Source organism: Labrus bergylta, chromosome 10 (genome assembly GCF_963930695.1).
Source record: "Labrus bergylta chromosome 10, fLabBer1.1, whole genome shotgun sequence".
Classification (NCBI taxonomy): Eukaryota; Metazoa; Chordata; class Actinopteri; order Labriformes; family Labridae; genus Labrus; species Labrus bergylta.
The window spans coordinates 23,595,620-23,609,886 of NC_089204.1; the positions used below are offsets into that span (position 1 = coordinate 23,595,620).

The following is a 14,267-nucleotide window of genomic DNA, read 5'->3' on the forward strand; positions in this document are numbered from 1 at the left end:
TTTGACTCCGCCCCCCCCCCCCCCACCCACCACACACACACCACACACACACACACACACACACACACACACACACACACACACACACACACACACACAAACCTGTAGTAGCAGGGTACGTTGCATTCAGGTTTAGTTGTGCGCCGAAGGGGCGGGACGGCGGTATTGAGAAATAACGAAGTTAAAAATCAGTTTCATATATGGTTTTTTTTATTTTTTTTTATCCTTTTTATAAAACTGATAACATGAAAATGATCTTCATAAATGTTTGGAAGTTATTTTCACAGTTTTTATACAACACCATCTGAAAGAGATATAGTCCTGTGAGACCGCAACAGGAAGTGAACTCGGAATCCAGCGGTTTCCTAGCAACGCATAACTAGATGAAGGAAGCGCGGTAACTGGTTTATTTAGCCTTTTGTGAAAATCTGTATTTTGTCTAAAAAAATAAAAAAATAAAAAAGTGCTTCTTTAATGTGAGTGGTTTTCCTTGCACTTGATCTTTGTGTCTGTCTTTTCTTCTCTCACTGTCAATAAACAAGTTCGACACATGTGTTTGGAGATGTGGCACTGTCTATTAAGAAAAATCTGTGTGTGTTTTCCATCCCATAATTAAAGCCAGTCCGTCCAGCAACGTGTGTTTTTGCTGCCCCCTGGAGCATCAACTTGTTCACGTCTCTCCACAGATGCACTTCTCTTTAATGTCAGGGAGATGGGGTCAGTGTGCAGCCTGGTCTAATCAAATCAAAATGGTCTCAATCTGTAGACGTAGGCCTACATTTAATGTGAGTTCATCTCCCTTTGACCTATTTCTATATGCAACAACAACAAAAAAAAACTCTAGATAGGCCTGTTGGGAATGTTGATAATTATTTGATTTGCTTATTAAGAAATGGCACTGGATTAACTATTTTCTGAATTTCCTGAACAAGATGATGTAAAGACTGATGTGAATGTTAAGTGACTCCATTTCTAGGAAGGTTGATCCACTGTCCACATGATGTGCCTGAACAGAACCAGAGACAGCTTTCTTGTGCTGGTCCATATTTCAAGTTGCCAAATAAGACAACAAAAAAAAAATACCCTTTGTACTTTTGAAACTATAGGATTTAATTTCACAGATGATTTACAACAGAAATATAATGCATGCTTCAACTTAAAAAAAACAAGAAACATCAAGAAAATGACATGGTAATCAAATGCTGTACAGTTTTTATCTGACTTTCTGCAGACTAAATTGCCCCAGAACAAAGATAAGTGAGCAAGAGAACAAAAACAGTTAAATGGGATGTTGAAAACCACTCTGACAACACATCATAAATAAGCGAAACTACTTTTACAAGGATGTAAAACAAACAAGTCTAATTTCATATTGAGAATATTTTGTAATATGATGGAACTGAGAGGAACAATCTCTAGTCTCTACAGCCTTATAGTCGTACCAAAGCCCCACACACTGAATGCAGGGTAGAGTGGTTCAGTAAACGTAGTCTGGACCTTCTGCAGGAGCTGCATGCCATCAGAGACACTATAAAATGCAAGTGTTCCTGCTGCATGATCCAAGTAGACGCCGATACGAAGTGGCACTGGAGCTGCGATATCTCTGCTCTTATTATTGTGCACAATGGACACCTTGGAGTCAGAGCAATACAAACTCCAGGACTTGTCGTTCCAGCCCAAGCTGCATTCATTGCCATTTCCTTTTCGACGGATCCCCCTGTAGGCGACAGCCACGTCTATCTCTGTTCCCCTCCAGTCCACCTCCCAGTAACAACGCGAACCACTCACACCCTCCCTGCACAAAACCTGGAAGAAAATCGGGGAAATCAAACATTAAAAAAAAAAATGGTTGAAAGAAGGATTCCTAATACATGAATTAAGATTACATAACTCCTATTGAAAACTCACTCGCTTCATCCAGCAAGATACGATACAATATGATGCAATGCGATTCACATTCACACCTCATTCACACACTGATGGCAGAGGCTGTATGTAAAGTGACCATCAGTATTAACTAATCCTATTCATACACGTTCACATTGCAGCACGAGCAATAGGGTTCATTCTCTTGCCCAAGGACACTTCAGCACGTGGCTCGAGTAGCTGTGGACATAGAACCCCCGACCTTCAATGTTTGAGACAAAGGATTCGACCACTAAACCTCAGCCGCCCCACATAATAAAAAACCTAATAAATGAAAAAGATAAGAAAAACATGAAGCTAGTGCACTACTTCCACAGCCTCAAGGAACCTGATTTTTTTTTACATCTGAGTTTGCATTGGGGAACACAATACAAATTTTCAGAGTTCAAAAATGAAGGTCAGATTAGGGAATGAATACCACCATAAAGACATGTAAAAAAAAATGTACACAAGTGAGAGAAGAAAAACTAAACTATAAAGTGAAAAAAACCCAAATACAATCATTTTTTATTATGGCAAGGTCCTTATCGTACAATGAAGGCACATTTTAATCCAAAGTCTTTATAAGGATTTGGTGTGCCCCCATTTTCATGTGATTCATGAAGAACAGATTAACCTCTCCTCTCTTTGCAGTAACAACATAACGTGACTGTCAGGCAGTAAATCCTCACCTGCTGCCAGTGGTCGAATCGTTCGGGGTGGTCCGGGTAGTTCTTTGGCTCATTCTTCATCGTTACTGTTCGATTTCCCTCAGAGAGGTGGAGGTTGGGGTGGACACTGTTGACTTCCAGAAGCAGCTGGCAGGCATCTAAAATAATGCAGGACGACGACATTATGATTCATGTAGTTGTCTCGATTTCAAATTTAATGTCACCATATATTTTGGTTTTCTGTCTCTTAGTATAAAAGAAGTTTCTATGAGTTTGTTTTGTTACATTTTAACTTCAACATTGAAGGAAAGTCTTGTGATCACCCAGCAAAGACAAGAACACCTGTGTTTACTCAGTTAAACCTCACTGTTAGTTTGCTTTCTTACATTTCACCAAACCTGTTCTACAGGCAGCATTACTTGCGCAATTCTCTTTTCAGTCATTTCACCTGGTAGTTTGGCCTTTCCTTTTGTTATGGAGACTTTCCTTCTATTTAATACAACCACTGCATACATACTATTATATCGTGAACAATGAGAATACACCTATAGCTGGAGTTGGACAAGGCTGAAGAAGTATTGCCAGGTTTCTGGCGATGAGGTACTGAGATTAAAAAGAAAAACAAAAGAAGCAAAAGAAATAGATTGAAATATAGTACTCACACTGTAGGAAATCTTCCCTTGTCCTTGGTTCTTCTCTTATCCTTGGTATTTCTATTGTTCTCGGTTCCTCTCTTGTTCTTGATTGTTCTCTTGGCTGCTCGTCCCTTAGAATCGATTCCCTCCCCGTCTTTGTCTCACCTTCTTGTACGATGTAGACGTCCTTCACTATAAACAAACACACACAAATCGCAGCATAAGCATCACGCAAACAACAGCAGACAAAAGACCAACCCTCCCTTGGAGAGACATTAAGGATTCTGTAGATTAAGAAAGATGAATGTGTCCACCTGTTCCTGAGATTTTGCTCATTTCTGTCTTGCTGACTTCTTCCACTTGTAGTTTCAGTGCTGCAATGGCTCTCTTGGTAGCATCGAAGGAGTAATTGGGGGCAACATTGATGCTGTTGAGGTCTTCATATCCAGAGGGGCCTGATAGAGACTGCCAGCTCTGAAAGACAAGAACAAAAGACGAGACATTATATTTTGAAAATAGCCGAGACATTGCAGAGTACCACTGTTTTCTTGGCTGAGGTCCTAGATAGAGACCAACCACACCTGCAGAAAGTGTATGTGGTCATCAGTGTGTGAGAGCTTCTCAAGGTCATTGTGTCTCTTTCTCAGCAGAGTGATCTCTTCCTCCAAACGGTCCAGCAGTAACTCCCCCCGAGTCACTGTTGTCCTTTCATGGGAGCGGATCATCTCCTTGACTTCATTGTACTTTCTCTCGATGGAAAGCAGAAGCTCCGTGAAGATCCGCTCGTTTTCCTCTAGGACCGTCTGAGCAGAGTGCTGATGGGAAACATGAGAAAGAGACAGAGCGAGAGTTTGTTAAAATAGGGATGGAGAGCAGTTTTTTTTTCAAGCCAGGTAACCTCATTTTCATGTTTTTAGCGACTTGTTTTACATACTTTGACTGATTCAACAGATTGTCGGAGATCCTGCCACTTCTTAATCCTCTGGTCGATCCTCTGTTGAGACTTATGCAGGGTTGTACCAAGTTGTTTCTGTAGAGGAAATGAAGTTAAAAGTGGAATTTTCTATGTTTCTATTAGCCTCAGAGTAAACAACCTTTCAAATCAAATATCTTCAGTCAATCAATATTTTTTTGTTCATTTACAAAGCCCCATATCTCAACATAAATAGTCTCATGACCCTGTACATAAAGTGCAGATCTAGACTTCACTGTTTGTGACATTATTTACAGAGATACAACATTAACCCACCAATAGAAAACACTTGGCAACAATGGTAAGTAAACTTCCTCTGCCACAACCAGATGTGCCCAGAAGAAGCGATAGAAAGCGAGACAGAGAGATTGACAGATTGTTTTCACCACTCACTTGTTTCTCAGTCCTCTCGGTTCCAGCTGGTACGATGTCATGGTGCTTGTGTTCGTCCATCATGCACAGAACACACACCGATGTCTGATCAGTGCGACAAAAAGCCTCCAGCAGTTTGTCATGCTGGGCACAGACCTTCTCCCTCATCTGACCTGTAGCTTTGACCAGCTTGTGCTTCATCAGGGCAGGGTACTCGTAGTGAGACTGCAGGTGTGTCTCGCAGTAGGATGCCAGGCACACGTAGCAGGATTTTTCTGCCTTCTGCTTCCTGGTGGTGCAGAAGTCACACAAAACATCCCCGCTCTTAGCCTGGGTTCTGGGCTGGTTTCTGCTGGTGGAGCGGCGAGCCCTCTCCCCATTGTTGGATCTGTCCAGATCCAGAGTGCCATTGTGAGACATTTTTAACTGGAGTTAGAAAAAAAAGAGTCCCCAGGTGACCAAGCTCAGCAGCAGTGTGTCAAGTTCTCAATCAAATACAGGGTTCAAAAAGCTAAAGAAAAGTCTTGAGCGCAGAACAACTTATCCACAGAGAAAAAAGAGTTGGTGATGTGAACAGCTCCAGTGAAACTGTGTGACTGACACTACCTGTGACAGAATGTTAGCTATGTGGTCAACTCTCACTGTAAAACCAGTATTACTGGTTGGGAGTTTAATTGACAGAGAATGGGTGTTACAACAAATATGCTGCCTGAAACAAAGAGGGCTGAGTCAAAGGAGAGGAAAAGATGAAAGTATTCAAACAAAAAGACCTTATTGACGTAGATAGTCAGGTAGGTAGGGACAAGTCAGAAGTATGTCTTAACTATATAAATCTGTATATACATTTGTAGAAATATCTATTGATGCTACTGCATACAGTGTTTTTATTTTTTGTATGTGAGGGAACCTTCCCAACCAATTAATAAAGTTCCTATCTATAGATCTATCTATCTTAACTAAATTGGATTTAATTTTGACAACCCCATCAGACCTTCACTTTGTTGTCTTTGACTCAACATCACATCTAGTCTGTTTCTTTCCTTGACAAGTAAAACATGTGCTTTCATTACTAACAGTACATTCACCAACACTGGACACGGAGGAGAACAGCATCCTCTTGTGGGATTAATTTACTACTGCATTAAATGTTTACTCCTGTACAGTCTCTTTGTCCTCTAAAATAACCAGCACTAGTGTGTTACGCGTTATAACTTGACTACACATGACTAAACTAGATGATAATTCTCCTCAAAGCATTTGAAAACCGTGATAAAAGGCGGTGCCGTTGTACTAAAAAAAAAAAACTAAACTTAAGAAATGATCAAACTCTTGCAATGACCAGTGGTGATCCTAGGGTCTGTTGGGGTCCCAGGCAAAAGTAAAGTGGGGGCCCTCTAACCAGCGTTCTCACTTAATTTCCTCTTTCTTTCTTCACTCCCAGACAGATAATTCCTCTTCTTCATTTTCCTTTATTGACAAATTTTGGTTTTCACAGCAATAATGCATGCAGAGGTGCTGCTTTGTCAACAGGCAAGGCAGGCAACTGCTTGGGCCCCCTGGCCAGTAGGGGCCCCTCGAGGACTGACACACTTTTAACCATAGCAGTGGCTCAGAATGTGCACATTTTACAATGACGGTAGGAAACCTCCCTGGGGGCCCCATCTGACAGTACTCAATGTTGTTGCACTGCTACACGTTCCGATATTCCTTGAAAATTTACGTTGGTCACTTAAAGTAGCCGTAGGTGTCAGATTATTTTTAACATAATGACGATTAATGCTGGTTGGAGGGGCCCCCACAGACTCTAGATTCGCCACTGAATGCATGCAATGCTTAGCAGGGCATTGAGAGTGAGTGCTATCAGACGGGGCCCCCTTAGGGAGGTTTCCCACTGCCATTGCAAAATTTGCACAATTTGAGACAATGGCGTGTTTTAAAGTTTGTCAGCCGTCGGGGGCCCCCTAGTGGCCTGGGGCCTATTGACATGCAGCGCCTCGGGCAATGACCTCCTATTTTATATGGAAGACATCACATTCACTTATTTAATTCACTTAAACTGCTTCTTCCCTTACTTGTTACATAACATAATGACGATTGTATTGTATTAAAAAAATAAAAAAAAAATAAACTTAAGTTATAAACAAAGTCTGCATTGCAATGACCAGTGGTGATCCGAGGGTCTGTTGGGGTCCCAGGCAAAAATAAAGAGGGGGCCCTCTAACCAGCGTTCCTAATTAGTTTTCCTCTTTCTTTCTTCACTCCCCAGACAGATAATTAGATTTAAAAAAAAAAGGGAAGGGCCTTAAATTGAGAAGGGATTTTTGTTTTAACTTTTACTGTAATTTACTTTCCAACAATTGCTTTATGCTCGCCCAAACTTCAAATACACACACACACATTTTTTTTTTTTTTTGCGTGCACCACTCCGAGGCGGCAGGGGGCGACAGTAGCACCAGGGCTTCATTGAAACGACAACAGTAGCTTTCGCTAAAGTGCGTCGGTCGTCCAACGTTGGCGCCAGATGAGCTGTGGCGCCAGCTACACACGCAGAGACCGAGCGAGAGAGGGAGAGAGAGAGAGAGAGAGAGAGAGGAAGAAGAAACACACTCACTCACACACACTCATACACACACACATACACAGCGGTTTTTTACCGAGGCTCACAACAGCTTGCAAAGCCCCTTCTGAGAGTTTGAAGCAATCAAACAGTTTCTCTCTTTCTTTTTTCTTTTCTTCTGCAATCAAGAACACAAAGGTGGGTGCGCATGTGTGTTGTTGTGTACATTTATGATGCGTTTTCTCATCGTTCAAATGTAACTTTAATCTGTTAATAAGTAGTAGTAACATCTTTTGGTTGCGATTTTTTTTTTTTTTGCGGGGCACTACATTTGCGGGGCAATTACTTCTGATGGCACCAACTTTGTAATGGAAAAATACAGGCCTGGACTCGTACTGGTTTCAGCTTTGTGTTCTTCTGCTGGGGGGGGGGGGAGAAACCACACAAACACATAACGTTACTGCCACAAGGAGGTTTTATTTATGTGCTTTCTGATCAACATCCAGGCTGTATTTTTTGAGGCAGAACCATAAAGTAAAGTAATCATCGTCCTACATGCGGAGGGGGAAGGAAGAGGGGGGGGAGGACCAAAACCAGGTCCAGCATGGTCGGGATGCAGCGTTTTATAAAAACTCATCTTCTGAAGTCAGAAACTAAGGGGGGTGCGGGGGGAAAGCTTTGGCTGTAGCCGTGTTAGCTCGGTTGTTAGCTTGGCACCGAAAGCTATGTAGCCAACAAGCTCGCCTGGATAGCTGCTAACACAAGGAAGCAAGCAAGGCCGCCATTGGGAGTGTGTGAGTCTGCAAGAGGAGAAGAGAGGGGACTGCAAGGTCTGTACGCGGAGCTCCGCGCTGCCCTCTGCAGCAGCTCTTATTCTGCAGTGGAAAGCTTTAATTATGTGTTTTAAAAACTAGATTTGTCATTAGATTAGTGTGGATTCAAATGCGAAGTCTAAATTTCCCGGGCTTTTCTCCCCCCCCCCCCACACCTTGAACGGCAGCATCCGTCGCCCCGCTCGGTTAGCCATCTTTGTTTCAGCTAAGTGATGTGGCTCTGTAGCGTGCTAACACCTCCCCGAACCATCAGGCCTACATCTCTGGGTAAAAGTCAAGAGTTTACACGGCTTCTCCGGTTTGCTTTACGCTTCTTTCTTTATTTAATAACCTACTTTGTGTGTGTTGCCCCCCCCTCCAACTCACACGTCCCTCTAAAAAAAAAAAAAGCAGCGGCAGTAGAAGTGTGTGTGTGTTTTTAAAAGAAGGGGCGGATGCTAACGTGGCTAACGTTAGCTCCGCGGCAGCCATCTTAGGCGAGCATGTAATCTTTTTTGGCTAACTGGAAGTTGCTGGTGTGGCACACAACAAGATGGCCTGTTAATACTCCCAACGCGCAAGGAGAAGGGTTTCCGCGTCTGTAGAGTGTGTGTGTGTCGAGCATCGCCCGTTAACCTAACAGTCACTTAAATGTGAGTATTTAACCCACGTTGTTACAGTTTTAAACCCCACCTGCGCGCTGCTAATGAGCTAGTTAGCGGGCTAAAAATCGGTGAAACATATTAGCAGCTAACACGACGCTTGTTTTGTCGGTAACCAGGTCTCCCCCTTCGCCACCATAGCCAGCTAACTAGCGGCTATGGAGGCTATTTGTAGCCACGACGTTGAAGGCTAGCAGTCAGGTTCTGTTTTTAATAACAAACTGGTCGTGGAAGTGTCTTAACATTTTCTTGATTTGTTCGTAATGTTAAACATTTTTAAGGGAAGTGCGCAGCTGCATTGTGCAGGCCCTGCAGGCTGTGACTTTGGGGGTTGGGGTGGGGTGGGGGATTAAATTTAGAATAGAGCAGCTTTTGAGCATGATGTTGTTGGGTCCAACTTGATATTATCAATCCTGCTAGCCACCGGGGTTAAGCTAAACTTAGCAAGCAAATTGGTAATTTAGCACGCTAAAGTCGAGCATGTTGTTGTTGTTTGAGAGGCTATGTGGGGGAAAATACATTTTAAAAACACTAATGGAGAACTTGCAGTGCACTGTAACATACTACCCTAATGCATGTTTCACTTTAAATGCAACATTTTAGTGAAATAATGCTGCAGAAGTTTTAAAACGTCAAGTGTGCTGGAGACATCAACCTCGAACAGATTAAATCATCTTTACTGTATAAATGAACTCCTTTATCACATTTATAATAATTTGCTGTGCGCCAACAAGCTTTGCCTTTTGCTGTTTTGGCATCAACTAATTGATATTTTGTTAGGGCTCCTTCTCCAGAGGGTCATGGGTTGCAAACTTGTGTCGTATATATCTTTTACACAGAGATAAGATTTACTTTCTTGATCCCAGCAGGGAAATTTAGGTGTGCCAACATACATTCAAACACACAACACAACATATATATATACATATCCCACCCATACAAAAAACATGAGCCCACAATACATAGCCAGGATAAAAAAAAAGTGGTATGGATGGTTCATGTGCATTAGTAGCTGTTACTCGTAGATAACAGTACAAAATACTAGCTCTGCCAGTGCATAGTATGATAGATAAACACAGAATTATTATAAAAAAGCAGTCAAGTGTGCAAATATACAGGTGCAAAATACAGTTTGATATATGCAGCTCAGGCTAAAGTTTAAATGTCTTCTGTCCTTACTTACAGGGGAGTCGGTTGCCATCATCAGTCATTGAGTCATTGTCTTTCAAGATTTTTAGAATAGACTCAACAGTGATCAATTAAAATTTATTTGTGAATCATTAATGTTAGGATATTTAAATATTTCTGTGACAGTATTGTTATTGCTTATCCTTTCATACAGACATCTTTTTATGTATGCCTAGATGTCAACGCAGCAGCTTGGTGTCAAAGAAGAAATATTAATAGTGTTGTCAATATTGTCTACTTTCTGCCAGTTGGATTTAGATGTCAAACGTGGTTTATTCTTTTCCTCTGCCGTGCGATTGAGGTAACAAGTATGTCTTGAGATTGAGGTTACAAATATGTCTCAAGAAACCTACCCTAAGACATGTGAGGTTGAGGATATTGTGTAGAACATGCAACATCATATTTTATTTTATTTGTGTTTGGTACAACTGATTTGCTAGCTAATTTCTTTTTGAGTGGAAAAAAAAGTAATTCAAAGTGTCTCTTGTTCTTCATCTTTTGCAGGATTTGCTTACAAACAACAGCACCAGCGCTGCCTTGAACAACAACAACTTTATACCCCCGATTCTTATTTGAGTTATCGTCCGGCCAAAAAACGGAGGTCGTGGGGCTAGAGTGTGTTCTCATGGCCGAGTCAGAGACTGAATGTGACACACCCGGCCTTGACACGCTTGGGTCGGAGTGTGTCATAGCCCACAGCCATGTCGACCTTCATTATGGAGCAGAAACCGAAATCATGACTGAAGAAAAGCGTGGATTAGAGCTGGAGATCCATGGCTCAGACTTAAAGATCCAGGGGCTGGGAGAAGGGCTCGGAGCTGTAGCCTGTGTGGATGCAATTGTAGCTGAAACAGACCATGATTACATAAAGGTGGAACATGGCGAGATGCACTGTTTCACAGGAGCAGAGATCAAGACATCAGGGAGTGAGGCTCTGCTGGGCGAGGTGCTGCTCAAGGCGGAAAGCGAACACGTGGTAAAAGTTGAGTCTGACCATGGTGGGGAGTTGACAGTGGAATCCGAGAATGGTGTGATCATACATGAAGCTCATGGTCTGCAGTGCAACGAGTGTGGAGAGATTTTCGGCAGCATAGCTGATCTTCACCAGCATTTTGAGATACACAAGGACCTTAACCCTTACATCTGTGTCCACTGTGGTGAGAGCTTTGCTGTGGAGGCCAGCCTTAAGCAGCACATGAAGATTCACATGAAAGAAAAGCCCTATGTTCCCCCTGGAGTTGATATTATGGGCAAAGATGTTATTGATGCCTTCAGCCTCAAGTCCCATCAGATGATTCATTTACCAGACAAGCCGCACAGATGCTCAGAGTGTGGTAAGAGCTTTGCAGCTGCCATCACCCTGAGAGAGCACATGAAGATGCATTCAGAGGATAAACCCTACAAGTGCACCCAATGCAGGAAGAGCTTTGTCCGGAGGAGGCATCTGAAAAAACATCAGGAGGTCCATGCACGTGAGAAGCCATATACCTGTGGCCAATGTGGCAAAGGCTTCGCTACAACTTCCAACCTGAAGCAGCACCAGAAGACTCACGCTGCTGTTGTGCTCGGCGACAAACCCCACCGGTGCGCACAATGTGGAAAGTGTTTTGCTGCAGCTGCCACTCTGAGAGAGCACCAGAGGATCCACTCGGGTGAGAAGCCATACAAATGCAACATGTGCAGGAAGAGCTTTGTCCGTAAACGTCATCTGAAGAAGCACCAGCAAGTCCATGCCGGAGGGAAGCCCTACACCTGCAGACATTGTAACAAGGGCTTCAATCATTCATCTTCTCTCTCTCGCCACCACAAGACCCACCTGCAGAACCCAGTGTTTTCTCCTCCTCAGCCTGGAAAAACCCTGTCCTACGGCACTCCCCCCAAGCAGCGGGTGCACCAGCAGGGAGACAAGCCCTACATGTGCCACCACTGTGACAAGGGCTTCAATCATTCCTCTTCCCTGTCCCGGCACCAAAGAGTCCACTCTGAGGGAAAGAGTTATACGTGCGCTCACTGTGGCAAAAGATTCAATCACTCCTCCTCCCTGGCTCGGCATCAGAGAGTCCACTTGGAGGGCAAACAACAGCAGCAGCTGCCGCAACCGCCGCCGCCACAACCGCAGCAGTACACCACCATTCCCACAGGGAAGGGTTTCCCTAACAACGCCTTCCCAAAACAGCGCACCCTGTCTGTTGAAAAACCATACAGGTGCTCCCAGTGTGGAAAAGGCTTTAACCATTCATCTTCGCTCTCCAGACATCACAGGATCCATGTAGATCAGTGAGCCCCTTCTCCCACCCTGACATGCAAGTGCAAATATCCATGCTCCCACACCCTGTTTCTCTTTTAACAATGGTCCCATCGTTAATATTGGAACACCACAGGAAACACCAGTTCAACTTCCATTGACAAAAATGGTCAGGACAGCGAATTACTACGTTAAAGTGGAGCAGCTGAGACTAAATGGACAGTAACACTCAAGTCTTCAAAAGGAAAGGACTACGTGATCTTTAATCCAGAGCTGAACCCGGGACTTTGTGCTCAGTAAAAAGAGGGTGATATTAAATTGTGAAGGAGCCTCTGTTTCCTGTTTGTGATTGTGCTTCACTTGCTCCAGGACCTCTTTTGAACACTTTTAAAGGAAAAAACAAAATTGACGATCGATGTGAAAAAATTGTTACCCGGGGAAAATTTGCTTAACCCTCTGATAAGTCGTTTTGATAAAAGAATTCAGTTTATGTACCTTCAGGTGGGCACCTGCGCTTTTCAGCTGCAACTTTATTCAATGCTACCAACACAATTGGTGAACTGTTGTCTCAATTTAAATGTGTCCTTTTTCACCCACATAACCCATTTGAAGCAAACATCAGAAATCCAATGTAAATACTTATTGATTTTTCTTTTATATATATGTATAGGTGACTAGTGTGCTGTTCCAAAAGATTACATTTTTGATAGAAAGATCCACTTTGTCGCCACCTTTTTTTTTTTTTTTTTCTTTTATGACTTTAATTTGTTTTAAGTGTTGGAGATAAACAGGTTTCAGGTGTTCTCATCCAGCTTGTTCTTGAATTTGGGCTCCATCAGACAAGAGCCATCTTGTATGTTTATAAGGTTGTTTTCTTCCATGTCTAAGATGGTTTAGCACTGCTGCAAAGACTGTACAGAGAGCAATACTGGCTGACACCCTAATTCTATTATGACATGCAGTTAGCCATGAGGAAATGCATAATAGAAAATAAAAAACCTACTGGGTAGCATATAACAACATGACCTGTGTCCTAATTTTTTACTGTGCATTTTCCTTTGGTACCTGTGCACCAAATGTACATGAAATGCAAAATCACACTTTAAATGCTTCAGATACTAATTCAATTACCTGTGTGTTGAATAAAGGTAACTCAGTCATGTTGATCTGCGACTTCTCACAATTTGATCTGAAAAAAAAAATAAAGTTGTGTGTACTAAAAGACTACAAGAGGTTATCTCACTTTTACAAGACTTAAAGATTTTTTCCTGAATTCTAATGGATTGCGCTCTATTTACTGTTCTGTGTAAAATATCTTTTACAAACTGATGTATTTTTTTAGATATGGCTTGGGTTATATGAAAGGGAATGAGAGATATACAGTTTTTATGGGAGTGAACATGGTGAGCAATATTTTCTCTTATTTGGATAACAGTTGTGCTTCAGACTGTAGCATAGTTTTCTTCCTTGTGTTAGATAGGTGCCTTATTGCATGCTATGTAGAAATGTATGCCGAGCTGTTGAGAAAAAAAGTTAGGGATTTTTCAGGCGTCTTTTGTTCTTATTCATACTAACTTACCCTACATTTTAATTTGATGTCACTGATACCTGTTGCTTTTTTTTGTTGCTTTTGTGTATATTACCATGTGTTTACACTGTTACGACCATATTGTCTTTATTTCCTTTCCCCTTCATTTTTGTCAATGGCCTCATTGTAGAAAGAAATTGTAAATCATCCATATAGGCTTCTCTTAAGGGCAAATCCTGTAACACCTTCCCAATTTCTGAGTGGCACATATATGGATAAATAAAGGTTGTTGACTCTCCTGTGGTGTTTAATCAATTGAGTTTGGTATAGAAAAAGAAAGGACATATGTCTCTCATTTTTGTATTCTATGTAGATAGCATGTAGCTTTTGAGTAAAGGCTCAATATTAAGTAATAATAGTCGTCAGATATATTTGACTGAGCAACTCAGGAACATCGCTCATAATTGCACTTCCTTAATGTGTCCACATGGTGTCACTCTTTTCTAATCTAGCAAGCAGGATGGTAGTGAAATATATTCAACAGTGATGAAAGATGTGGGAAAGGAATTTATGCCCCTCTGCCTTTTTTTTTTTTTTTACTTAAATTATAGGTTCATTGTCCTTAAGGCTATAACAGTGAAGTCTGGGACTGTCATCTTCGGCTATTAAACCAACTCAAGCTGTCATTCCAGCTGAGTTAGTTTTAAGGGTTATCTATG

The 14,267-nt window shown here is 42.1% G+C and overlaps 2 protein-coding genes across 5 annotated transcripts; one reads left to right on the forward strand and one right to left on the reverse strand.

Annotated features, from left to right (window-relative positions):
* Nucleotides 1-1,085: 1,085 nt before the first annotated feature.
* Nucleotides 1,086-5,152, reverse strand: ftr14l (finTRIM family, member 14-like). The gene is made up of 7 exons (XM_020648117.3): nt 4,578-5,152; nt 4,146-4,241; nt 3,793-4,026; nt 3,526-3,685; nt 3,239-3,403; nt 2,598-2,734; nt 1,086-1,806 (listed from the first exon to the last, which is right to left on the reverse strand). Exons 1-7 carry the CDS (start codon nt 4,974-4,976, stop codon nt 1,423-1,425), a joined length of 1,575 nt encoding a protein of 524 aa, XP_020503773.3. The 5' UTR covers nt 4,977-5,152; the 3' UTR covers nt 1,086-1,422.
* Nucleotides 5,153-7,079: 1,927 nt separating this feature from the next.
* si:ch211-198a12.6 (uncharacterized protein LOC563253 homolog) lies at nt 7,080-13,846 on the forward strand. Of its 4 annotated transcripts, none has more exons than XM_020648104.3 (2): nt 7,080-7,311; nt 10,280-13,846. In XM_020648104.3, exon 2 carries the CDS (start codon nt 10,401-10,403, stop codon nt 12,054-12,056), a length of 1,656 nt encoding a protein of 551 aa, XP_020503760.1. In that variant the 5' UTR covers nt 7,080-7,311; nt 10,280-10,400; the 3' UTR covers nt 12,057-13,846. The 4 variants fall into 4 exon arrangements, with proteins under 4 accessions (XP_020503760.1, XP_020503762.1, XP_029135932.1 ...); XM_020648106.3 differs by lacking the exon at nt 7,080-7,311 and adding an exon at nt 7,817-7,943; XM_029280099.2 differs by lacking the exon at nt 7,080-7,311 and adding an exon at nt 8,100-8,213.
* Nucleotides 13,847-14,267: the final 421 nt, after the last annotated feature.

Coding starts and splice junctions, on each gene's coding strand:
- ftr14l (XM_020648117.3), bottom strand. CDS start 4,976: ATGTCTCACAATGGCACTCTGGATCTGGACAGATCCAACAATGGGGAG. Junction 4,027..4,145: donor AATCTGTTGAATCAGTCAAA/GTATGTAAAACA, acceptor GTTTCCCATCAG/CACTCTGCTCAGACGGTCCT. Junction 3,686..3,792: donor ACCACATACACTTTCTGCAG/GTGTGGTTGGTC, acceptor CTTGTCTTTCAG/AGCTGGCAGTCTCTATCAGG.
- si:ch211-198a12.6 (XM_020648104.3), top strand. CDS start 10,401: ATGGCCGAGTCAGAGACTGAATGTGACACACCCGGCCTTGACACGCTT.